General features: G+C 62.4%; 2 protein-coding genes across 3 annotated transcripts; both read left to right on the forward strand.

The window, feature by feature from the left end:
- Positions 1–813: 813 nt before the first annotated feature.
- On the forward strand, positions 814–10,882 carry CACNG8 (calcium voltage-gated channel auxiliary subunit gamma 8). Its single transcript, XM_058674591.1, has 4 exons — positions 814–1,230; positions 8,140–8,223; positions 8,721–8,861; positions 10,073–10,882. The coding sequence occupies exons 1-4, from the start codon at positions 1,047–1,049 to the stop codon at positions 10,810–10,812; spliced, it is 1,149 nt and encodes a 382-aa protein (XP_058530574.1). The 5' UTR covers positions 814–1,046; the 3' UTR covers positions 10,813–10,882.
- Positions 10,883–14,932: 4,050 nt separating this feature from the next.
- CACNG6 (calcium voltage-gated channel auxiliary subunit gamma 6) lies at positions 14,933–22,095 on the forward strand. 2 transcript variants are annotated; one of them, XM_004597116.2, is made up of 4 exons: positions 14,933–15,301; positions 17,367–17,441; positions 17,992–18,129; positions 21,803–22,095. In XM_004597116.2, the coding sequence occupies exons 1-4, from the start codon at positions 14,977–14,979 to the stop codon at positions 22,039–22,041; spliced, it is 777 nt and encodes a 258-aa protein (XP_004597173.2). In that variant the 5' UTR covers positions 14,933–14,976; the 3' UTR covers positions 22,042–22,095. The 2 variants fall into 2 exon arrangements, with proteins under 2 accessions (XP_004597173.2, XP_036348605.2); XM_036492712.2 differs by lacking the exon at positions 17,992–18,129.
- Positions 22,096–24,362: the final 2,267 nt, after the last annotated feature.

The raw sequence follows: 24,362 nt of genomic DNA on the forward strand, positions 1-24,362 counted from the left end.
GGTGGTGAGGGCCGGCCAGCGAGGAGTTTGCCTGAGTTGTAGAGCCGGCAGGGGCCAGAAAGCAGGAGTTTGTGTTGAGCTGGGCCGAGTAGGGAGTTCCCTCCGAGGGGACGGCAGAGCATGGTGCTTGGGCTGCAGGGGGGCTGGGGGAGCTGAGAGGGGCTTCCGTGTGCCTTGGGGTGAGGGCTGGGACCGGCTCTTGCCCAGAGGACTCCGCTGGCTGGCCCAGGCTCTGTGAGAGCCGGCCCTGAGTTCTGGGTTTGGGTGATGGGCAGCGGCCGAGGGTCCTCAGATCCTCTGGCCAAGTCCAGGTTTGTTGCAGACCTGTGGGGGGCGGGGCTGTAGGGGTTCCCTGCGGGAGTGAATGGGGACCCTGGAGTGGCTGCTGTGGGTGGTGCGAAATAAGAAAGAGGAGAGGTGGGGAGGGGAAGGGAGGGCTTTCTCTTTCCTGAGTAGGGGTCTGGACTGCAGGGGCTCACGGTGTAAGCTGGGGTCTCCGGAGGGTCGGGGAGCAAGGCTTAGAGGGGGATGCTAGGTGCCCGAGATGTGTAGGGGTGGGTGGACACAGGAGCTAGCAGGATCAGGCCTGGGACCTGGGGAGGGGGCATTGCAGAGGAGAAGGGGGCTAGGAGCGGACCGTGGAGGAGCAGGGTGGTGGTGTCCAGGGACTGGGCTACCCTCCTGGAGGGTGGGGGGTGGGGAGGCCAGGGCAGGGGGAGGGGCTAACCGGTCTTCTCTCCTTCGCCCCCACCAGCCGGTGACCATGGCCGTGCTCTGACCCTCTCCCCGCCGCCGCAGCCGCCGCCGCGTGCCCGCCACGCCCCCCGCCCCTCCGGCCCCGGCCCCCCGCTTCCGCCTGCGCTGTGTCCCCCCCAGCCGCCGGCACGGCCCCGCCCCCGCTGCCCCGGTGGTGGCCCACGGCCCCCCGGTTGCCCGTGGTCAAGCTGGAGTCGCTGAAGCGCTGGAGCGAGGAGCGCGGCGTGTGGTGCGAGAAGGGCGTGCAGGTGCTGCTGACCACGGTGGGCGCCTTCGCCGCCTTCGGCCTCATGACCATCGCCATCAGCACCGACTACTGGCTCTACACGCGCGCCCTCATCTGCAACACCACCAACCTCACGGCCGGTGCCGACGACGCGCCTGCCCCCCGCGGGGGCGCCGGCTCGGCCTCGGAGCGCAAGGACCCGGGCGGCCTCACGCACTCGGGCCTGTGGCGCATCTGCTGCCTGGAAGGTAGGGTGCCTTCTCCCCGCGTCTGCGACCCCCACCCCGGGGGCTCCCTCCGCCTCCCAGGCTTTGCCCTCGGTCCCCCCCATTCGCCGCTCCTCACTCGGAGCCCCTGCGCCTGGGCCTGCCTCCTCTCTCCCTCCTCCTCCCCCTCCCCCCACGCTGTCCCCCTCATCTTCCTCTCCCTCGCTCCTTCCTCTGCTGCTTCTCCCGCACTCCTGCCCTATCTCTCCCCCTTCCCTCTCTCTAGCCACCCCTGGGTGGCCGCCCACCCTGCCCCCTCCCCAGCCTCGCGGCAGCGCACAAGAGGGGACCCATGGTGTCAGCAGGGGCCAGCTGCCCCTTCTCTCTCCCAGCCTCCCCTGTTCCCCCACGGGAGAAGGCTAGCACCCTTAGTGAGCTCTGCCAGGTGGGTGAGATGGGCAGACAGAGGCCCAGGGGCGTTGGGTGCCAGCGCTGCCAGGGGAAGAGTCCAGGGGTGTCTCCAAGGGGATAGGGCTGTGTGCAGAGGCTGGAGGCCTAGACCGCTAACCCCCTGGCAAATGGCTTCCTCGGGGCCCCTAGGGGCAGGTGCGCTGCCGCCAGCCAACTCCGCACACACTGCACACAGAGGCCAAGGTCCCTAGGGTGAGTCCCCTAGGATGGAGTGCTGTGCTTGGCAAGGGCGGCCATCCACTCGGCCTTCCCTCCTCCCTCCCTCTCTTCCTTCCCTCCTCCCTCCCTCTCTTCCTTCCTTCCTTCCTTCCTTCCTTCCCTTCCTCACGGAGCAGCCCAGGCCTGCCTGGTGTGTTGGGTGATGGGTCTCTGTTCTGTGAGAGAAAACAAAAAAGAGAGGGTAAGAGATAGCAGTGGTGACCAATCAGTGAACTCGGGTGTTTCATGGAGCTGGTGTGAGGCAGGTGTATATGAGCGAGGCAGGTGTATATGAGTGAGGCAGGTGTATATGAGCGAGCCAGGCAGGGAGCAGGTGAGGTTGGAGTGGGGTGGGAAGGCAGTGTGGGGAGCAGGCATGGGGGTCGCTGCAGGGAGGCGCTGGAGGCTGCAGACACAGTGTGTGCAAGACGCCCTGGGTGGGGTGTGTCTGTGTGCTTGACTGTGTTGGGAACCAGCAAAGGGGAAGCGGTCAGTGAGAGCAGGGCCCACCCTCCCAGCCTCTGGGGCGGCCTTGGCGTTCTCTCTGGGTTGGGAGCCAGTGGAGGTTGTTGGGCGCTGTTGCAGGCAGCTCCCCAAACTGGCCGAAGCTGGGACAGGGTGGAGGAATGACTGTCTGATGGCCGTGGGCAGAGGGGAGGGCCGTGTCCCGTACGGGAGCCGGGAGCCGGGCTGCTTTTCCGAAGCTTCCGTGGACGGATTTGCTGATGGAATGGTTTTGGGAAATGAGAAAGTCTGGGGTGTCTCCAGTGCATGGGCTCACCCTGCTGACCTGGGATGGCTGTGTCGGGGGGGTCTCAGTGTGGAGTGGCATCCTTGGCCCCCTCTTGTGGTGGCATGACAGCCAGAATGTGAAGTGTCTCTGGGTGTTGCCAGCTCTGCCCTGGGTGTAAACTCTGCTTCCCTTCCGACCCCGCCCTCACCCAGGGCTTCAGCCTGCACGCTGAAGTCACATTGTGTCCCAACAGCAGGTGCTTAACTCTATTTCTTTTTTTCATGTGCATCTGTTTTATTTGAAAGGCACAGAGAGCTACAGGGACATAGAGGCCGACGATGGTGATCTTCCATCTGTCCGTCCATCCGTCCACCTGCCGGTTCTCCCGAGGCCCGGGCCACGCCTCAGCCCAGAGCCTGCGCCTCAGGCCGGGTCTTCTGAGTGAGGGCTTGAGCTCTCACCTGCTGGTTCCCGTTGGGGGAAGCTGAGCCAGGGCTCAGGGTAGGCTGTCCAGCAGGGACGCAGGCTTCCCTCCTGGCATCTTTAACCATGTGCCACATTAAGGGAATAACAGGCTTGGTGAGGGACATGTCATGTTGAGACGACCGGCCATCTAGTCTGCGACATTCCCGCTTCCCTAGTGATGCCAATCACTTGTGGACGTGTCCCCTGCGTGGGGAAACGTATGCTTCGGTCCATGGTGTCCGTGCAAGACAGGGACCACTGATGAACCTCGTGCAGCCGCTGGTGACACTCATATCCAAGTTCCAATTCAGGCCCACCCCCCTGTCGCGCCACTCCTTCCTTACTGACGTGTCTGGGAGACAGCGGGTGCCCAAGTGCTTGTGTCCTTGGCACCCACCCACATGGAAGATCCAGATGGAGTTCCTGGCTCTTCCAGGTGGCCAGCAGCCCCAGCTATTGGGTGGCATTTGGGAGAACCAACAGATGGAAGAGAACCAACAGATGGAAGGGCTCTCCCCTCTCTCTCAGCCTTTCAAATATATAAATGAATCTTTTCAAAAGACATGCAAGGAAGATGACGGAGGCTTGGCCACAGGCGACTGGGGAACGCAGGGCCGGTGGAGCCCACGGGAGGTCAGCGGAGGCTGCCCTGACTGTCCCCGCCAGCATGCCGCTCTCTTGTGACTGCCTGTGAGCGATGACATGGCGAGGCAGGCGCTGGGAGGGAAGGCCAAGGCTCAAGAGGCGGGCAGCCTGGCTAAGGCCACACAGCCGAAACGCGGCAGAGATGGGGTTGGGATCTAGCTCTGATTCATTTCCATGGGAACAGAATGGCCTCCAGCCTCCTGGGGTCCCCATGTGTGAGCTGTGCTCGCCTGCCTGTTTGTGGTCACAGCAGCTACAGCCCTGGGAGGAGCCTGAGCCTGTCGCCTCCCGGCGCTGCCCAAGGCCTGGTCAGGGAGACCCTGCGTGTGACCCTGTGTGCCTGAGCCCTGAGCACCTGCGGTGGGTGGTCACAGGCAGCCATAGCCCCGGGAGGTGGCTGATCCCTCCAGCCTCCTGACCTTGCTCAGGACCCCTGTGTGCCACCCCATTCCCATCTGGGGGGGGGGGTGGCAGTGAAAGTGTTAAATCAGCACTTGAGAAAGTTTTTGGAAGATGATCCGTTTGTTTCAGTGTTCCCCAGAAATGTTTGAAATTCACACACAGGGCTTTTGCTTTGTTTTTCGTGTACCCATATCTCCTGCAAGTCTTGAAGTATTGTTTGAGGGGCCGGCAGGTGCTGGCTGAGACCCTGCCCCTGACTCTGTGTTGTGGTTGCTGCTGCTTCTGTCCCTCTTTCTCTTCCTGCTCCCCCAGAACTCGGGGCACCAAGTCCGAGTCCTCCTCCCCGGCCCCCAGGGCGCCCCGTCTCTTGCCCAGCATTGCCTGCCGGAGCCGCCTTTCTGCTTTCAGCCCTACCGGCACCTGTGTTAAGTGAGTCATCTGTCCGTACCACGTTTGATCTAACCCAGGGTCAGCTGACCAGAGGTGATCATCAGTAGAAACTGTATTCTGGAATATTAGACATCCTGGGTATCTTCTTCATGTTGGGCCTATCTCAGGAGCCCAGGGGGCTGGCAGCCCCCTCCTGGGGACTCTCAGCCCATGCCCAGTGCTGCTGGTCAGTGCCCGGCTGGGCTTGATGTCCTGGGAGAGGCCCACAGCAGCCTTTCCTCTCATCAGGGCCGGAAGCTGATGGCCAGAGAGGGGACGTGATAGCCTGAGGCCACCCAGCCTGCCTAGCTGGTGCACCTGCTGGGATCTGTGCTTAGCAGGCTCTGGGGGGCTGGCGTGGAGCCCCAGATTTGCTCATGAACTTTCTAGGGCCAGAAATAGTGTTACAAGAATCCCAGCAAAGTGATAGAGGCTCCAGGGATGCCCCCCGCCCTGTCAACCATCCACCGGAGAAGGGGCTTCGGTGGGCTGGTCCCCAGAGAGTTCCAGGCAGCATCTATGACTGCCTTGGCATTCGTTTCCTCCCTTGGGAAGTCTGTCTCTACCTAAGCCGTGGTTTCCCGTAACCCATTCATTCACCGACAAGGATGCCAGCATGCTGGCCGAGAGAAGGAACACACAGGGCGGGGGTCTGGAAGGCTGTGAGAGGAGCAGCTGGGCCCTCGACCTGGTGCATCTGCCCCCCATCGGGGTGTGTCTGCACACCTCCGGGGGCTTCATCACACAGGCCCACGGGCTTACTAACTCATTCTCCAGCCCTCCATCCTCCCCCGCAACAAGCTTCTCACCACGGCTGGCTGGCTCGGGTCCCTCTGGGGACCAGCTCCCATTCAAGGAGAGAGAGAGAGAGAGAGCTGTGGTGTGGAAGACACTCTGACCAGCCAGGGGATTTCAAGACTCATGGCAGAGGCTAAAGGAGACCAGATTTCTTTGAGAAAGTGAATCTGCCACCCGGCCAAGGTTGGGAGCAACAGCCAGTGTGGCCGCTAAGCTCCCAGCAGGTGCCGGCTGGCGTGGTGGCCGTCGCCACGCTCCTGGGCGCCATGTGCTTTTTCACGCTCCGTCTCCTTCCATTACCACAACCGCTTTGAGACAATTGTCCTGACCCCATTCAAGGAAGCCAAGGCGCCCAAGCCCCGGGTCTACATCTAGCGCCGTGCGGCAGGTGCACTGGCACAGGAGGGCTCTGCAACTTGGAAGTTCCGTGTTCATTGGTTCCTGTTTTGTTTTGTTTTATTTTGTTTTGTTTTGTTTTTTAATGGTGATCACACAGACCCCAGCTGAAGCACGGACCGTGCACCTGCTCTGCAGCTCCCCACCCCACTGCCTCCCACAGCTTCAGCACCCCCATTCTGCTCGCTGCAATTCCTCCAGGTGCCCCGGGACTAGGAGGCGCTCAGGGCATGACTGGCACATGTCAACTGGCCCCAGGACCTCAAAGTCCATCTGTGTCGTGGAGGGCATCAGCATGCCTTCCTGAACAGCCTGGCATCTGGCGATGGATGGGGGTTTTGGTTCTCTCCACCTGTGGGTTTTTGTGACTAGCACTACTACAAACGCAGGTGCACGCGCGTCTATTTGAGTCCCTGGATTCGATCCTTCTGGGTAGACACCCAGAAGTGGGATGGCTGGATCATATGGCGGTTTTATTTTACGGTTTCTGGAGGAGCAACCCTCCTGTTTTCCATAGCGTCTGTGCCACTTCACATCCCTACGACAGGTGTACGCGAGTCCGAGTTTCTGTCCTAACCAACACTTGTTATTTTCTCTGTGTGTGCTTGTTTCAAATAGCAGGCATCTTAATGGGTTTAAGATGGTCTCATTGTGTATTTTGTTTTTTATTTGAAAGGCTGCAATACAGAGACAGAGGGAGAGAGACACAGAGAGATCTTCTACCCCCTATTTCATTCTCTAAGAGACCATAACAGCCAGGGCTGAGCCAATACGAAGCCAGGAGCCAGGAGTTTCTTCCAGGTCTCCCATGTGAGTGCAGGGTCCAAGGCTTTGGGCCGTCCTCCGCTGCTTTCCCCGTGATCAGCAGGGAGCTGGGTGGGGAGCGCGTCAGCCAGAACTCAAACGCTGAGAAACCGCTGCTGCAGACAGAGGCTTAGCTGGTGACACCACACCTCCAGCCCCCTCCCGGTGGTCCAGATCCAACTGCCCCAGCGACCGGTGATGCTGGGCACCTTACCCTGTGCCTCGGGACCTGGTCAGCACTGCTTCATGAAAGCTATCTGTTACGTTTTCACTGTGTGTGTGGCATCTCCGTTGCCTATGAGCTCAGAGACAGACTGAGCTGTGACCTGATGAGTGCTTTCGGGTCGTCAGCTTCCACACCAGGCAGCGGGTACAGCAGACAGAACCAGGTCCTCAGCTTCCACGCCGGGCAGCGGGTACAGCAGACAGAACCAGGTCCTCAGCTTCCACGCCAGGCAGCGGGTACAGCAGACAGAACCAGGTCCTCAGCTTCCACGCCAGGCAGCGGGTACAGCAGACAGAACCAGGTCCTCAGCTTCCACGCCCCCATATCTCCTCCTTCTACAGAGGCAGGACCGGAAGCAAGCTGGTCTATGCTGACAGGGCTCCTGCATTAGGACGGGGAGGAGTCAGGCGCCTGGCTATGGCAGCTGCTCCAGCGGCTAATGTCCAGCCATCACCTGGGCGGCTACGTACCTGTCCTGGGGGCCTGGGAGTCCTGGGACACACTGGACAAACATGGGTGCCTTGGCCTCGCTCTCAAGCCTGGACGTGTTTTTCCCGTCATTCCTTGGTACCTGCTGCTTTGCTGCCCGCCTTGGCCTCTGACCCCTCCCCACCGGCCTGTGTCCGTTTTGTCTGTCCGTCCGTCCATCCATTCGCTCACAGGCAGTCCTCGAGGCCTCTGGCATGTCAGGCCCAACCAAGCCAGACTCCTGCCCTCCCTGCCTTGGGCCTCCCAGCTCGCCAGAGACCCACGTCAACCCAGAGAAGTGTGCATGTGCGTATGTGGGAGTGAAATGTGTCAGTGTGTGCGTACATGTATGGATGGCATGCCTGTGAGGGAATGTGTGTGTACACATACATACATGTGCTTCTGTGAGGTGTCTGCCTTGTGAACGTATGTCAGTGTGTGTGCGCTGCTTCCTGCAGGAAGAACCAGACCAAGCCAGTGGGGAGGGGACACGGAGGGGCCTGTGTCTTTCTTGGTCTCTGGGCTGGAGACAGGGTAGCAGAACCTGTCCAGGGCCGGGGTTGGTGGGGATGAGGCCCCGACAAGGCCTCAGACCCCTGGAAGGCTCAGAGGACCCTCGTTCCAAGGGGGAGCCTGGGAAGCTTCCTGCCCACTCAGCCCGACAGGGCCCCGGGCGGGAAGGGGGTCCTTGCCAGCCCCCAGCAGCATGGGGCGCTCCTGGAGACAGGAGGCTCGGCCTCGGGAGTCGGCCTCCCTTCCTTCCTCGCCTCCCCTCTCCCTCACCCCCATCAAGTGAGGAGGCTGGCGCTGGAGAGGTCGCGTTCGTCCCAATCGCGGGGACCCAGCGTCTCGTGTGCGGACGGGGAGGGTCTCCTCCCTAGGGGCTGCCCCACCCGCCACCCCGTCCCTCCTCCAGGGCTGAAAAGAGGCGTCTGCGTCAAGATCAACCACTTCCCGGAGGACACGGACTACGACCATGACAGCGCGGAGTACCTGCTCCGTACGTGGGGACCTCCCCGGGGACCCCCGCACTTAGATGGACACGCCGCTTTGGCGTCCCGGCCAATCCCAGGCCAGATGCTGAGGTCCTCTGCCTCCTGATTGGCTCAACGCTTTGTCGCCCGCCCCTTTCTCTCACCTCGGGGCGGAAGAGGTGGGAGGGAGACAAATCCTGGGCACTGATTGGCCATTGCAGCATTGGCCCACCCGCGGCAGCTGTGCTCAGTAACTAGCGGTAGATTCTGGTCTGGGATTGGTCCGTGCTCCTAGGGGCCCGTGGGCAGACCGACCAATCCTGGGAGGCGGCTGGGGAAACCTGTGCTGTTGATTGGTAGGCGCCCCAAACGAGGCAAAGCCTGAATCCTGATTGGCTGCCACCTCAGGCTCAGAAATCCCGTGGAGGGAAGAGGGAAGATGGCGCCAGGAAGGGGGCAGCCGTGCTGGGGCGCCCGGGTGGGGCCGCGGGGCCAGCGCCGCTCCCTCCGTGCTGCCCCGCAGGCGTCGTCCGGGCCTCCAGCATCTTCCCCATCCTCAGCGCCATCCTGCTGCTGCTGGGCGGCGTGTGCGTGGCGGCCTCCCGGGTCTACAAGTCCAAGCGCAACATCATCCTGGGCGCGGGGATCCTGTTTGTGGCGGCAGGTGAGAGGCAGAGGGAGGGGGCGCGGTGTGCGTGCGCGCATGTCGGACTGCGTATACGGACCCAGGCGGGACTCGAACCCCCAACCCCGGCTCACGGGGAGGCGGGGCAGCGCGGAAAGTGGGAGGGGCGGGGCTAGAATGAGAGGGTGGGACCAAGGGCAGGAGTGATTGATTGGCATGCCAGTGGGGCAGGGCCTGGTGGGAGCTGCGGGGTGGGATCTACTTGGTGGGCGGGGAGTAAGGGAGGGGCCAGATCGATGGGCGTGGCCTGGTGGGGGAGTGGCTGGTGGGCGGGGCCTCAGGGAAGGGCGGAGATCCTGGCTCATTTCCTGTCTTCCGGGGAGGCTAGGCCGGGAGGAGCGGGGCTTTGGGGGTGCACAGGGCAGAGGGGTCGGGCCCACTCGAGCCCCCTCAGGCACTGGACAGCGGGAGAGGCGGGGTTCCCAGGGCAGCCCCCTCGAAGGTAAGGAGCTGAGGGGGAAGAGCCCGTAACTTTCTACCCAAAGTAAATGGCACTGGGGGAATTACTGTTGACGCGGAATGCAGGGGAGGAGTTCGCGAATGTGAAGAAACATGTCAGGTGTGCTTGGAGAGGCGGGGCCAGCTGGGGCGGGGCCAGCTGGGGCGGGGCCAGCCGGGGCGGGGCTTGACCTCCAACGTGCGCAGACTCCGGACCTTCAGGGAGGGCCTGCAGTAGACATCCAGGATGGAGGAGGTGGGACCAGCCGCGGGGCAGGCCGGGTTCAGTCAAGGGGTTTACCTGGTTACCGGCTCAGAGGGGCGGTGGGTGGGGCTTCAAACGACAGGGGCGGGGCCTAGCATAGGGGTGGGGCTCAATTCAGGAGGGGCGGGGCCTATGTGGGGCGGGGCAGAGGGGCGGGGCTCAGGCCAGCAGGGGCGGGCTCTGTCAGCAGGGGCAGGGCTCTGCCTCAGGGGCTGGGCCTAGTCCAGCGGGGGCGGGGCCTAGTCCAGTGGGGCGGGGCTCTGTAGGCAGGGCGGGGCCTAGTCCGGCAGGGGAGGTCCTAGTCCCGCGGGGCGGGGCTCTGCAGGCAGGGGCGGGGTCTAGTCCAGCGGGGTGGGACTCTGTAGGCAGGGCGGGGCCTAGTCCGGGGGCGGGGTCTAGTCCGGCGGGGGCGGGGCCTGGTCGGGGGCGGGTCCCCGGCGGCGGCCCGGGCGGCCTCGAGGCTCCCCCGTCTGCCGTCCCCGCCCAGGCCTGAGCAACATCATCGGGGTGATCGTGTACATCTCGGCCAACGCGGGCGAGCCGGGCCCGAAGCGCGACGAGGAGAAGAAGAGCCACTACTCGTACGGCTGGTCCTTCTACTTCGGCGGGCTGTCCTTCATCCTGGCCGAGGTGATCGGCGTGCTGGCGGTCAACATGTACATCGAGCGCAGCCGCGAGGCGCACTGCCAGTCGCGCTCGGACCTGCTCAAGGCCGGCGGGGGCGCGGGCGGCAGTGGCGGGAGCGGCCCCTCGGCCATCCTCCGTCTGCCCAGTTACCGCTTCCGCTACCGCCGCCGCTCCCGCTCCAGCTCCCGCTCCAGCGAGCCGTCTCCGTCGCGGGACGCGTCCGCGGGCGGCCCCGGCGGGCCGGGCTTCGCGTCCACGGACATCTCCATGTACACGCTCAGCCGCGACCCGTCCAAGGGCAGCGTGGCGGCGGGGCTGGCGGCGGGCGGCGGGCCGGGCGCGTTCGGCGGGGCGGCGGGGGCGGCCGGCGGGGCGGGCGGCGAGCGGGACCGCGCGGGGGCGCCCGGCTTCCTCACGCTGCACAACGCCTTCCCCAAGGAGGCGGCGGGCGGCGGGGTCACGGTCACCGTCACCGGGCCGCCCTCCGCGCCCGCGCCCGCGCCGCCCGCCGCGCCCGCCGCGCCCGCCCCCGGGACCCTGGCCAAGGAGGCCGCCGCCTCCAACACCAACACGCTCAACAGGAAAACCACGCCCGTGTAGGGGCGCGGGGCGCGAGCCGTCGGGGGCGTCCGGGGCGCGTGCGCGGGCGCGCGTGCAACGAGGCCGCGGGTGTCCGGGCGCCCCGCTCCTCCCCGCGAGCGCGCCCTCCTCCCCGCCCCGGGGCGCCCACGGGAGCAGGGACCCCAGGGACCCGGAAGGGGGAGCGTCCCGTTTTATTTATTTTTTGCCCGGGGTGGGGTGGGGTGGGGAGAAAGGGCGGGACTTCGGGGGAGGGGGAGGGCCGTGGTGTTTTTTGCAGTTTTGAGATGTTTTCTTTCTCATGTTTTGCTGTGTGCATGTGGGGGCGGGGGGAGGGGAGGGAGGGACTCTCGGTCCAGCCCAGCTCCCGGGAGTGGGGGGCCCGTAGCTCACCCAACACGTAGTTACACCTACAGACCACGTCAGACCAGAGCACGCGCAGGGACGTGGGGAGGGACGCGGGCACTCACTCCCCCCTTCATTCATCATTGCACAAGGGCTTATTAAGCACCTGCTGTGTACCAGGTACACAGCAGGGGCTTGGGGAGGGCACACAGTTCCCGGCAGGGCGTAGGGCAAAGTGCAGAGCTGCCCCAGGAGCCGAACCCAGGATGGCAGGAAGCCAGACCCATGGGGCTGGGGGGGACTGTCCGTGGGGGCCCAGGACCAGCCTGGGCAGGCGCTGCAGCTGAGGTCAGAGGTTAGACTGGGTTCCGGGGGGTTAGGGACGAGGAGCGTGATGTGGAGGGTGCAGAGAGGGACGACCAGAGCCTGGAGACGCTGCAGTGCAGCCCCCACGCAGAGAGACCCATGTTCCTTGAAAGCACAGAGGCCGACATGGGGACATGGGCGTGGAGCCCTGGGCTCCACTCATCCATTCACTCAGACACTTGAGAGCCTGTGCTGGCCTGCACCCCAGGGCTCACGCCTGTCCAGCCCCTCCAGCTCCAGGCATGGGCAGTGCAGCTGCAGGGACCCCGGCAGGTGCTGTGAGTGGGCAGTCCTCAGGGACACCCTGCAAGGGTCTTCAAGGGGTGGGGAGGTGTTGGATGGAGTGGGGAGGGGGCAGAGGACGAGTGCCACTAAAAACCTCAGGGACTGAGTGGGGACAGCACCCACGGTTCTGGGACGCGCAAGTCCAGGGGAAGCAGGGAGGCCATGGTCTGGCTGCCCAAGCTCAGGTTCAAGGGCAGACCAACAACAGTTAAGCTGGGGTGGGGGAGGTGACACAGAAGGAGCGTCAAGAAGGCAGGCAGGACAGCCCTGGCTATTTCTTGGAGACCACCCTATGTGCCAGGACTCTGGGGCAGTGGGGGGGGTCAAGGTGGTGTGCATCCTGCCCCATCCCCCAAGGGGCTTCCCACTGTGGGAAGGTGGATCTGGGCTCCAAGGCACCAGGAGGAGGTTCCGTGAGCGCCTGAGCTGCAGGGTGGGTGTGGGCTTCCCAAGGTGGACCTGTGCCCCAAGGCACCAGGAGGAGGTTCCGTGGGCGCCAGAGTTGCAGGGTGTGCGCAGCCCAGGGGAGGTGAGCTGCTACTGGCTCCAGGAAAGGCAGGAGGCAGCCGGCGAGGCCGGGAGGACCCAGTGTGGGCAGGACAGCTGGAGACAGTGGCAGGAGGAGGCCCTGAGGCTCCCCTGGAGGAGGGGCCGCTCCTGGAGTGCAGAGGTCCAACAGCAGGAGCAGGTGCAGAGACCAGCAGGAGAGACGGAGAAGATGCGATACTGAGTTGCATTACAGAGCGAATCCAAGACATGGGAAGAGAGATCCAGAGGGGTGAGGCAGTCAGGAACGACACTGGCAGAAAGCTGGCCAGACAGACGGTGGGAGACGCCCAAACTAGAAACCTGAAACTTCCAGAAGACAGAGACGGGAGGAAAACCACTATTCCTCGTGCGTGTGTCGTTCTTCCGGTGTTCACGTGTTTACCAGCCTGCTCTCAACTCAGTGCCGATCCAGGGAGCGTGGCAGTGAGTGGACGCACCAGGGCCACAGGGGAGGTAGCCCAGGGGGCGTGCCAGCAACCAGAGGCAGCACACAGGTCCAGGCCTGAGCAGGGCGACCGAGGGTGGACCTCGTGCCCTGGACCTGGCAGGTTCTGAGCGCGGGCTTGCCAGGACCCATTTATTTCTTCTATTTAAGCCAAGCAGATAACAACAGAATCACATTCTGTGCTCAGGAGCCGGGCACGGGGAGCGAAGGACAGGGTGGAGGGACCAGGGCACTCAGCGTGAAGTCTGAAGTCTGTTGGGAAAGCCCAGTTGGGGTGTCAGGTAGCCAGCCCAGCCATGCAAGTTGTGTCAGCAGAAAGGATAAGGTTTCGAGCCATAGGATTTGGCCAGCACCTTGGGGGGGGGGGGGGACATGCATGGTACACAAGACAGACGGGGGTACCACGCAAGGAGCTGGAAAGGAGTGGCTGAGAGGTAGGCAGGACCAGAGGCGTGTCCGAGGGAGTGTTCCAAGGGGAGAGGCGGGGCAGATCCCAGGAGGGCTGGCCCTTGGGCTTGGTACACTCGGTGGGGCTCCGGGCCTTGATTGTGGTTTTAGTTTAGTCCAAGGTGGTGGAATTGCCGCTGGGTGTCCGACCAGTTGTTTGTTTATTCGTGGCATAGAATGGACAGGGTGACAGGCAGGCAGGTGAACCATCAGTCTGCAAGTATTTGAAGCCCCACCCAGCTGCCACACAGAGACAGAAGCGGGGGTGTTGGGGGGTGGTCAGCCTGGGAGGGGATGGAGGCGGGGTCACCATCTCACCCCATTCCTCCATGTAGGGACCACTGCACGCTTGCTGCCACAGGGTGCCAGGACGCGTCCTTCCTGTCCCTGGCAGACAACCAGGCCAGGGCGGCTCTCGCTCCCACAGAGGGACCCAGGGCAGGAGTAGGCAGGACAGTCCAGGCCAGCCCACGCAAGGATCCCACCCGGCTACCGGCCACAAAGCTGTCCGTCCCCGCCCCCCGGGGAGCTGGAGCTGCATGGACGGTCCCCCTGGACGCCCAGTAAATAAAGCTGATGAAGAGGCTGCTGTTCTGGCTCTGTGCCCGCCTGTCCCAGGCTGAGGACCCAACCGGGAGAAGGGTGACCCAACCGGGAGAAGGGTCCCCCAACCTTCAAACCCTGGGCTTCCACTTTGGGGCCCCAGGCCCTGCCCCCACCTCCGCCCCCGCGTTGCCTCCTCCGTTAGAGCTGGGAGTGCAGGTCCTCACCCTGTCTGCTGGCAGCCCGGATTCCAGGCTTGCCACTCTGGTCCCCCCGCTCCCGCTGGGCAGCGGCAGAGGGGGAGGTTCCCGGAATCGGGACGTCACCCCCCCACCGGCCTCGCCTCTTAAGGAAACCCAAGTCCCTCAGGCTCCGGCCCCCAGCCCCTCCTCCCCGGGGAGACTCCTTCCCCCCACCCCGCCCCGTCCCCTTAAAATATCCAGGATCCCTATAGCAACCGGCGCGGGGCGACAGGTGCGGGGTGTTATTTACGGGTCAAGCCCGAAATAGCCCGGGGCGAGGGTGGGCGGGCGGTGCCCGGCCCTGGCCCGGGATTGCCGGGGTGCGGCTGAGCCTGGAGCCCGGGCGGCCTGCGGCGGGAGCCGCCCCACCGCGACTCTGACCCCAGTCCCGAGAGCGTCCTGGCCCGGGAGATCCCCCGTGCGCTCCGTGCTTCTGGGAATGACTAGCATCCCCTTCCCGTGAGTCCCCACTGGTGCCTGGTTCCCTGGGACTCCCATCAGCCAGCGCCCGACTGTCCCCTGTCCCGTGGATGCTGTGGCTTCCGCTGTCCCTTGGAGACCCCGGGGAAAGCCGTGCGCCCCTTCTGAAGACCTCGGTTCCTGCTCTTCCCAACTCAAGTGAACCCCGAGTCGGGAGAACGAGAACGCAGGTCACGCGTCTTCCTGCAGACTGCGGGCCTGTATCTTCTTTCTGCAGGACCCCAAGTTGCGAGCCCAGTGGGGTGTTGGTGCCGGGGGTCCCCAGCGGCCTCAGGGGGGGAGCTGCTGTCTCCTCCGCCAGGCTCCAAACTTGCTCCAGGCCTTCCCAGCAGCCAACTGGACCTCCTTCATTGTGGGCAGTTCCAGAGGAGCCTGGCATCTTGCCCCCTTCCTAGCCCTGCCCCTTCAAGACCCCAGCAGGGGAACACCGAACCCTCACCTCGCCTCTGGAAGTGGTGTGCAGGCCCATCTGCCGTCGGAACCATGATGTGGTCCAACTTCTTGATGCAGGAGGAGGACCGGCGGCGGGCTGGCCGGAGGCGGGCCCGGGGACAGCCGCAGCTTGGGCTGACGCCTGAGCGGGAGGGCCAAGTGAAACTGGTGCTGCTGCTGACCGCTGTGGGGGCCGTGCTGGCCGTGCTGGCCGTGGGCACCGAGTTCTGGGTGGAGTTCAACACCTACAAGGCCAACAGCAGCGCTGTCTGCGAGGCGGCCCATCTGGGGCTGTGGAAGGTATGCATCAAGCGGCTGTGGCAGGCCGATGTGCCTGTGGGCAGGGAGACTTGCGGTCCAGCGGAGCTGCCTGGAGGTGAGAGTGCAGGGCTGGGCCTTCCTACACTGCAGAGGGCCTGAGGCCCAGGGTTGCCTCTGCTCCCAGACCCCAAGACAGCGTGTGTCGCAAACCTTACACAAAGAGGACCTATGTCTTACAGCTCAGCCTGCACCCCCAGCTCAGCCTGCGTCCCAGCTCAGCCTGTGTCCAGCCCAGCCTGCACCCCCAGCTCAGCCTGCACCCCAGCTCAGCCTGTGTCCCCAGCTCAGCCTGTGTCCCCAGCTCAGCCTGCGTCCCAGCTCAGTCTGTGTCCCCCCAGTTCAGCCTGTGTCCCAGCTCAGCCTCCGTCCAGCTCAGCCTGTGTCCCAGCTCAGCCTGTGTCCAGCCCAGCCTGTACCCCCAGCTCAGCCTGCACCCCAGCTCAGCCTGCGTCCCAGCTCAGCCCGTGTGTCTGCTGTTCAGTGCCTCGGGGTTGCTCCTGCAGCTGCGCTCACAGACCAGCTGGTACTTGAGTGCATTCTGAACTCCCCAGAAAGCCTGTCACCCCAACCAGCCTGGAGCCCCACAGCAGGCTGTGTCTCTAGATCACCCCCTGTTCCCCCGGCCAGCCAGGCCACAGGTGTGTGTGTCAGAGCCCCTCCCCCAGGCTGAGCTGTGTGTGTGTCAGAGCCCCCCAGGCTGAGCTCTGTGTGTGTGTCAGCCGCCCCCCCAGGCTGAGCTGTGTCAGAGCCCCCCCCCCCAGGCTGAGCCGTCATCCTGTCACTGCTCTGAGAGCTCCTGCACCTCTTTTTCCTGGGGGGGTCCCCCTCTGGGATCCCATCAAGTTGGGGTCCCTCATCCTCCCCCTCAGGGGATGGAGATCTCACAACCACATCTCCTAGCTCTGTGGGCCTAAGTCAGCCACAGCTGGAGTCGGCTGTTTGCTCCCAACAGGGGCCTGACCTCCTCCCGCCCCCCTGGCCACCACCCTGGCCACCATGACCACCACCCCACCCCTGGCTGCCTCAGGCTGGGCCTCATACCTGCCGGCTGCACTGACAGGTGCCGGCCCCTCCCCTGGGGGGCAGGGCTAGCGTGCCCATGATCTTACCTTCGTGTTCTCCTTCAGCTTTCAGGTGGGGGATCCCCTTGTCCCCACTCTACCTGCCTTCACGCAGCCTGCCTCAGTTTACCCAGGGGGTGGACTAGATGAATCCAGCATTTTTTTCCCACCAAGTTTAAAATTTCTTGCACTTTAAGCACACAAGTTTGAGTGAGTCTTCGGTCTGTGTGTGATCTTTCTTGAGCGTCGTTTTATTTCATGATCTGTTTTTTAGAATTTCTGACTCAGCTCTGTAATATGTTTGATAGACAAATGTGAACATGGATTTGGTCTTGGATAAGATACAGTGTTCGTACACACAGTTTTGATGAAATATTTATTTGAAAGGCAGCGTTCGAGAATCAGTCACCCGTGGGCTCACTCCTCAGATGGCTTCGATGGCCAGGGTTGGACCACACTGAAGCCAGGAACCAGGAGCCTTATTTCATGTCGGCCGCTGGCAAGCACGGCACCGGGGTCGGCAGTCACGCGTGGGGCCGGTCACTGGCTCTGTTGTCCGTGGCTCTGCAGTTAGTCAGTGAGCGCTCCGCCATGGCCAGGCTCCATCCTCTCTCCCGGTTCCCTCCTACCCTCCCAGGGCTTGGCACTGCCATTTCAGTCTTGCAGGGCTGGGCAGCACCTCCCGGTGGGCTACAGGAACCCGCGTGCCTTTGGGACCTGCTGAGCCAGAGTCTCCTCCTGGATTCCCATTCATGCCCTGTGCATCTAGGTCAGCCTCTCCTGCCGCTGCCTGGCGGGGGCCCTTTGTGTCTGACAGGCAGGATGTGATGTGAGGCCTTCTGTCGCCTGTGTCCTTTGCTGACTAAAGCCATTCAGAGATCCCGTCTCCAAGTGCCCAGGCGGCCGACCTCAGGGCTGGGGCCTGGCTCCAGTCTGAGTGCACCTCACATCTCCTCTTCAGGCTGCGGGCGTCTGAGTCCAGCCACCGCCCCCCCGTCACTGCCTCCCTTTGCCTCTATCTCTCTCTCTCTCTCCCTCTCTCTCTCCCCGCCCCTGCAGAAGCAAACTGCACGTACTTTAAGTTCTTCACCACGGGGGAGAACACCCACATCTTCCAGAGAAGCACCAAGAAGGGTGAGCAGTGCTGGCCCCTGCCTCAGTGTCCCCACCAGGAAAGGGCCTGAGGGCCCGGCCCGGCCAGGCTCCGTGAGCCAGCAGAAGCCGGGCAGCCCTGGTACACCAGTGAGGTGGAGGAAGGACCCCATGCACACAAATGGGCACCTGCCTCCATGGGGCTCCTTATCCTCGGGCTATCGGAGGGAGATTTGGGTCAAGATTTCCCTGGGGAGGGAGATGAGGGCCAAGGGAGTGACCAGTGAGAGCCTGGGGCATCCTCTATGAGACATCTATATGCGCATGATAAGCCAGTGGCAGGGCACAGGTGGCCACAGCCACATCTTTCCAACCCTTCTGGGAGCCTCCACTCCTTGAGCAGTGTTAAGTCAAGATGCCGGTGGGATGGTCTCCCGCTTGCAAACTCCTCTCTAGTTTCTGAACCCTCGGTCTTCCCAGTTCCAGGCTCCCACCGAGGCGTCCCCTCCCTCCCCTACTCTGCTTCCCCCCGTCCCCATGGAGATATCCCCTTGTTCCCCCACTCATGGCCTCTGCTTCCCTGTCCCCTCAGAGGTTAATGTGGCAGCTGCGGCGGTTGCAGTTTTGGGCTTGGCGCTCATGGCCTTGGGCTGCCTCTGCGTCATCATGGTGCTTAGCAAAGGAGCTGAGTCCCTGCTCCGAGTCGGGGCTGTGTGCTTCGGCCTCTCAGGTGAGGGCGGCAGCCTGAAGGCCGAACGTATTGCGAATGGGAGGTGGGAAAGTCTGAGTGCTGGTGCATGCTGGGAGGTGGGGCTTTCAAACACTATAGCATCTTGGGAAATGAGGTGGTCAAGCACTGTTGCATGCTGGGATGAGATCCAAGCACTGTTGCATGCTGGGAGAACAGTTGTCAAGCAGTGCTGCATTACCGGGGGGGAGAAGCCCAAGTGCTGGTGCATCCTGGGAGGTAGGAATGTCTGAGTACTGTTGCATGCTGGGAGGAGAGATGTTCAGGTCCTGTTACATCCTGGGAGGTGGGATTCCAAGTGCTGCTGCATGCTAGGGTGAGTGTTGCCCAGGCACTGTTGGATGCTGGCAGGTGAGAGATGCCACTGAATTATGGGCGGGTGGGTGCCGGAGAAGGGGGCACTCAGGCCCTGCTGTGCTGAAGATTCACACGAGTTTCAGATCCAGATGTTCACAGGACTACTGCATGCTGCTGGAAGGGGGAGCTCCAAGCCCTGGGGCAAGATAGGAGGTGGAGAAGCTCCAGGACCGTGCATGGCCTTCAGATGGGAGCCTTCTAAGCGCTGTTGTCGGCCTGGAACTGGAGGCTTGCTGGAAGCTGCCTTGGTTTGCCCCTGGAGTCTGCAAGCGCCATTGCATGCTGGGAGGTCAGGGAGGGCCAAAGGTGCAGCGTGCTCCAAGTGGGAGAGTTCTAAGGTTTGTGTTGGTTGGGAGCTGAACGGTCTCCAGTCTTTGAGACTTGGAGCTGGACTCTGCAAAGCCTGTTGCATGCTTGTGGGGTTGTGAAATGCAGTACTCAATAACATTTCAGTACATTGTGAACTGAACTCCCATTGTGATGGGAGCTTTACCAGGTCACTCATCTTGATTTCATAGAGAAGCAAGTTAAGGCCCCGGAGAGTGAGGCTGCGTCACAGTCCCAGCCCGTGTGACAGAGGTGGGACCGGGAGCTTGGCCGTCCCACTCCAGAGCCGGTCTTGGTTCCCTGCCTCGTCACTTCCATCGGGGCTGTCCTCCTGCGCGTGTCCTGTCGGCTCGGGGCATGGTGTGGAGGACACAGCTTAGCTGGGGCCAGGGGGTCTCAATTCCAGCCCAGGCTGAGCCCTGGATCACTGAGTAACCAGGAAGGCACCGCAGCTGTTCAGGAGCCCACGGGTCTGCGACAGCCGTGAGCACGCTCCTGTTGCTGCTTGTTCCTTAGAGTTCGTCCTAGAATGCAGAGCAGCATTCACTCACCCCTCTCTCTGACTCAGTCGGCCATGATTTCATTTAATTCAACACATCTACATGGGTCACGTGACCTGCTGGCCACACATGCACATACGGGCGTGTGCATAGTGCATATGGCTCAACTTGAAGACCTAAGTGTGTGCATGCATGTACACTGTACATGTGATTCATATATGTACATGTGACTTAATCCACAGACCACATGTGCGTGCACTTGCATGGCACCTGTAATTTATCAACACGCGTGTACTTGACATAGGGGCACTGCACACATGTGTACGCATGCATTGGACAGGCGTGTGCATGTGTGGCATTGTAAGCATGTACAGGAAGGAAAGGCACTTCTCCTGGGGAAGATGTTCGACTCGTTACATCCAGAAAAGTGAGACTGGGTGAGTGGTCTCAGACCGGCTCAGGGCAGCGAGCACTGTGGGAGCCACGGGTCTTGGAGACCCCGGTAGGTGTTGGCTGGGCTTGACATCCTGAAAGGAGGTTGGTGTGAACGGAGCACGGCCCAGTGGCCCAGCAGAGAGGGAGAAAGCTCTGGGTCAGAGAGGGTCCCCCGATTTCCTCGGGCTGTGAGATTTGCAGAAGTCTCTTCCCCCTCACAAATGCAGTCATCCGGGCATCTGTCACGTGCGTGTCCTCCCACCCGTCTCTCCCGTAGGCTCAGCATGCCCCTGTTCTAAGAGCAGTGCCACTCCGTGGGGACGTGGGCTGGTGTCATCGTCAGACCCCCGTGCCGTTCCTGAGCCAGCCCACCGAAGCTGGACACCAGAGGCCTGGCACAGCAGGGTTCAGAAATTCTCAGCCACACGTCCGAGCAAGTGGGAGCCGTGGTGAATCGGACACTGTCGTTGTGGTTGTGGTAGTGACACTGGGTATCAGGTGCCCTGGTTGGAATCTGGGCCACATTTAGGCTGTTCCTCTCCCAGCCCCCGCTCCCTGTAAGAAGTGCAGCAGGTGCTGCTCTGTGTTGCGGGGACACGGCCCGGTGCCTTTGCTGCGCTCATGGGCTCAGAGTCCAAATGAAGTAGAAATGAGATGAACAAGTCAACATGTACTGACGGTGGAGTCCCAGAAATGGAGAGTGGGGGAGCAGAAATGGACAGCAGAGGGACCTCTGAGGGGACACTTGGAGGCCCGGGAGGAGCCCCCGTGGCAGTGTCACTTTGCCAGAGGTGGGAAGAGTTGTTGGGGGTGCAAGACACAGCAAGAAGATGCTCCCGCCAGCATGTTGGACAAAGCTGACCCGGAGGAGGTGGTGGGAGGAGGTTGGGCACAGCTGGGGGCAGGCAGGGGCCAGCAGCAGGAGGTGAGCCTGGGCACAGCTGGGGGCAGGCAGAGCCAGCAGCAGTGGCTGGGCCAGGGTGTGGTGGGAGGGGCCAGCAGCAGGCGGTGTGGCTGGGCCAGCCAGGCTTGGACCCAGGCTTTATCCCCACCACCTAGCTGCTGTGACGTCACACCTGCAGAGCAGGTGAGTGCAGTGGCCTCAGGTAGGATGCTTTTGCCCAGTCCTGGGGTGGCATCTACAGCCTGCTGCCCTGAGCTTGCTAGCCCGCGAGCAGCCAAGGACCTGAGTCTCGTGTCGCAGCTGACAACCACAGAGCTCCAAATACAGTGTCCGGCTGGTGTTCCCCTGTCCAGCTGCTGTCCTGGGCATTGTCTGTGGCCACCATTGTCTGAGCAGTGACGACAGACAAAGGTACATGATTCACGGAGCCATAAATACTGGCCGGATCTGACTCAGAGGCCGCCCTTCGTACCTCTCGCTGCCTTGGCCCCGCCGTGCGTGCTTCTGTCACCCACCTCAGCCGGCCTCTCCCTGCAGAGCGGTCTCCAGGGCCTGGAATGCCTGTTCGGGCAGCTCCCCCAATGCTCTGCTTCGTCCAGTCACCCACGCCCCCACTCAGGCGCAGCAGCTCATGGGAGCAGGCATCGTGGTGCAGGGGGGCACCCTTGTCCTTTCTTGGGGCTCCCATGTGAGGCTGGGCTGCTCCACTTCCAACCCAGCTCCCGGCTGCTGTGCTGGGGACTGGAGGCAGCAGGGGCTGGCTCAAGTACTTGGGTCCCTGCCAACCACATGGAAGACCTGGGTGGAGCTCCTGGCTCCTCCCCAAATGGCTGCAACGGCTGGAGTTGAGCGGTGTGTGAATGTGGCAGTTAGGAGGAGACTTAAAAGAGAGGATCTTTGGGGTCACAGGACTCAGGGATCTACAGATGACACCAGAAGGACCAACCAGAAGTTTGTTTCTTGCACCTGGAGAGGTTGCTGCTTTCCTTTGCTCCCATCAGCACCCTGAGGTCTCCTCCATGGATGTTTGGGGGGGGGAACTGGGGACAGGGACACACAGGCTGTGCTCTGGGGGACACCCAGTCCCCCCGGATCAGCCTGAGCCATCTTCTCTCTCCCCCCAACCCTGCAGGACTGCTGTTGCTCGTCAGCCTGGAGGTGTTCCGCCATTCCGTGCGTGCTCTGCTCCAGGGAGCCGGCCCCGAGCCCCCCACACCCCCACCGCTGGCCTACGAGTACTCCTGGTCCCTGGGCTGCTGTGTGGGTGCCGGCCTTATCCTGCTCTTGGGGGGCGGCTGCTTCCTGCTGCTCTCCCTGCCGACCTGGCCCTGGGGCTCACTCTGTGTGCGGCGGAGACCCTCGGCCAGCTAGCACCTGCCCCCCGGCGGGTCCTCCTCCAGCCCTGCCCATGTGGGGTCCTCCCGTTCCCTCTGTGACTGTGGGGCTTTCCTTTGTAGCATCACTTGGGCATGGGATGGGGAGAGGACTTGATTTGTAAACGAGGGTCGCCACCTCCGGAAGGCTGGTGTGGACCTGATGGGGTGCCTGGGGGTTGGGGAGGGAGCTGGGTTCCTCAGGTTGGGGTTCACTGTCTGTGATTCAGGGCAGCAAGTCCAGATTTGGACTTGGTAAATGTGATCTGGTTTGGGAATTAAAGGTTTGGAAATCAGCTGGCTCACATGTGGAGTCTGTGTTAGGATGTGGGCCGGGTGTCCTGGGGACAAGAGGGACGACAGCCCCCTCCACCCTCCTCACCTTGCCCATGCGCACTCCCTGATGGCCGACCCACCAGAGGGCAGGGATTCCCACCAGGCCCTGTGCTGGAATGTGGTCCCCTTCACAGGCTCACGTGCTGGCAACCTATCCCTCCCCCACCCCGTCCTTGCAGGAGGGCAGGAGAGCAGTCCTCGTCCAGTGTGGCTGGGGCCCTGATAACGAGGGACAGAGAGAGGTGGCCATGCAGGGAGCAGGCCAAGCAGAGAGGAGATGGGCTTGCCACATGCTACAAGGAGCAGCCTTGTCCAGACCTTGAACATGGACCCTCCAGGCCTGGTGGCCCCTGGATCCCTGCTGTTGGAGCTGCCCAAGCCAAGCCACCTTGGGTGGTGGCAGCCAGTAGGGAGGGGAGCACGCAGACCTGCAGGCAGTGTTTGAGCAGCGTCTTGGGGAGAGACCAGATGGGGCTTTGAGGTTCCTGAAGGACAGAGCCTGCGTGTCCTGGACACCCCTCCTAGGGGCCGCTGTCTGGCACACAGGAGTAGGCAGGGACACCCCTCCTAGGGGCCGCCGTCTGGCACACAGGAGTAGGCAGGGAAGTGGCTTTCTCTGAGGCACACGGCTGTGGTGCAGAGAAGGTAGGATCTGAGCCAAGTCTGTGTGAAGCCCGGCCCACCCCCAACAAGACAGCCCAGGCTGGGAACCCCAGGAGACACTGCATGGGAGCCCCAACCAGCACAGGGACATGGACACGTACAAGTGAGGGCCGGCACTGCAGCACAGCGGGTGAAACCCCCGTCTGCAGCACTGGCATCCCCTGGGAGTGCTGGTCAAGCACTGACCACTCCCTGCTAATGTGCCTGGGAAGGCACTGGGCATGCCCAAGTCCTTGGCACCCACATGGGAGACTCGGCCCAGTCCAGCCCTGGCAATTGCAGACATTTGGGGAGTGAGCCAGTGGATGGAAGATCTCTTTCTTTCAAATAAATGAATAATTTTCCTATTTTAAAAATGAGACTGGCGAGACCTTGGGAGAGAGGGGCCACCAAGCTCCCCTGCATGGGCTCACCCCGACATGCCTGCAGCAGCTGGGGCTGGGCACGATGGAAAGCAGCCAGCTGGGCCTCCAGCTGGATCTGCCCCCGGTTGGCAGCGAGGGCCCCAGCATCCCCTGTCGGCCTCTCAGACTCTGTGCATCAGCAGGAAACTGGAAACGAGAGTGGGGCTCAAACTGGGACACCCCAGCATATGAGCTGCAGGCATCTCAGCCACCCCAAAACTTCTTGATAAAATTCCTTATGGGGGTTGAGGGAAGGAGCGGGGCTGGGGGTGTTCCAGGAAGAAGGGTCCAGTGTCCCGGCCCCCTCCCGCTTGTGGTTTCCCCATTTCCTCACTCACCCTGGCCTCCTCACCCCCAACTCCCTCCCGCCTGTTCCCCAATGTCAGTCCCAAGGGGCTCCTTCATTGCTTAGGCCACCAGGCCCCGGAGGGCTCCAAGTTGAAAAGCCCTGGTTACTGACAGGTTCCCCAGGTTTGTTGGGTTGTCCCTGGGACATGGGCAGTGCAGGTGCTCAAGGTGTCTGCGGTGACCTGTGATACAGGTGTCCGCGGCGGAAGGACGACACCAGCTCATTAGCCTAGGCCATTCTCACAGATCTATTTATTACTATTATTAGTAGTATTAGTATTAGTATTATTAGTAGTATTAGCATTAGTATTAGCATTAGTATTAGTATTAGCATTAGTGTTAGTATTAGTAGTAGTATTAGTATGGCAGGACACTGAAGATTCAAGGGATGGAGCAGTCCCAGGTGCCCTGCTGTTTTTGTTAACTGTAGCTGCTGGGTCAGGCAGGAGGGCTGCCTTCTCTCCCTGCCAGCTGAAACTTGGCAGCCTTGGGGCAGCCACCCCTGTGCGCTTCATGAGGAAGGCAGCCACACGTGCCAGGCGCCAGTCAGGCCCAAAGAACGCAGGTG

The sequence above is a fragment of the Ochotona princeps genome, chromosome 16 (assembly GCF_030435755.1).
Source record: "Ochotona princeps isolate mOchPri1 chromosome 16, mOchPri1.hap1, whole genome shotgun sequence".
Classification (NCBI taxonomy): domain Eukaryota; kingdom Metazoa; phylum Chordata; class Mammalia; order Lagomorpha; family Ochotonidae; genus Ochotona; species Ochotona princeps.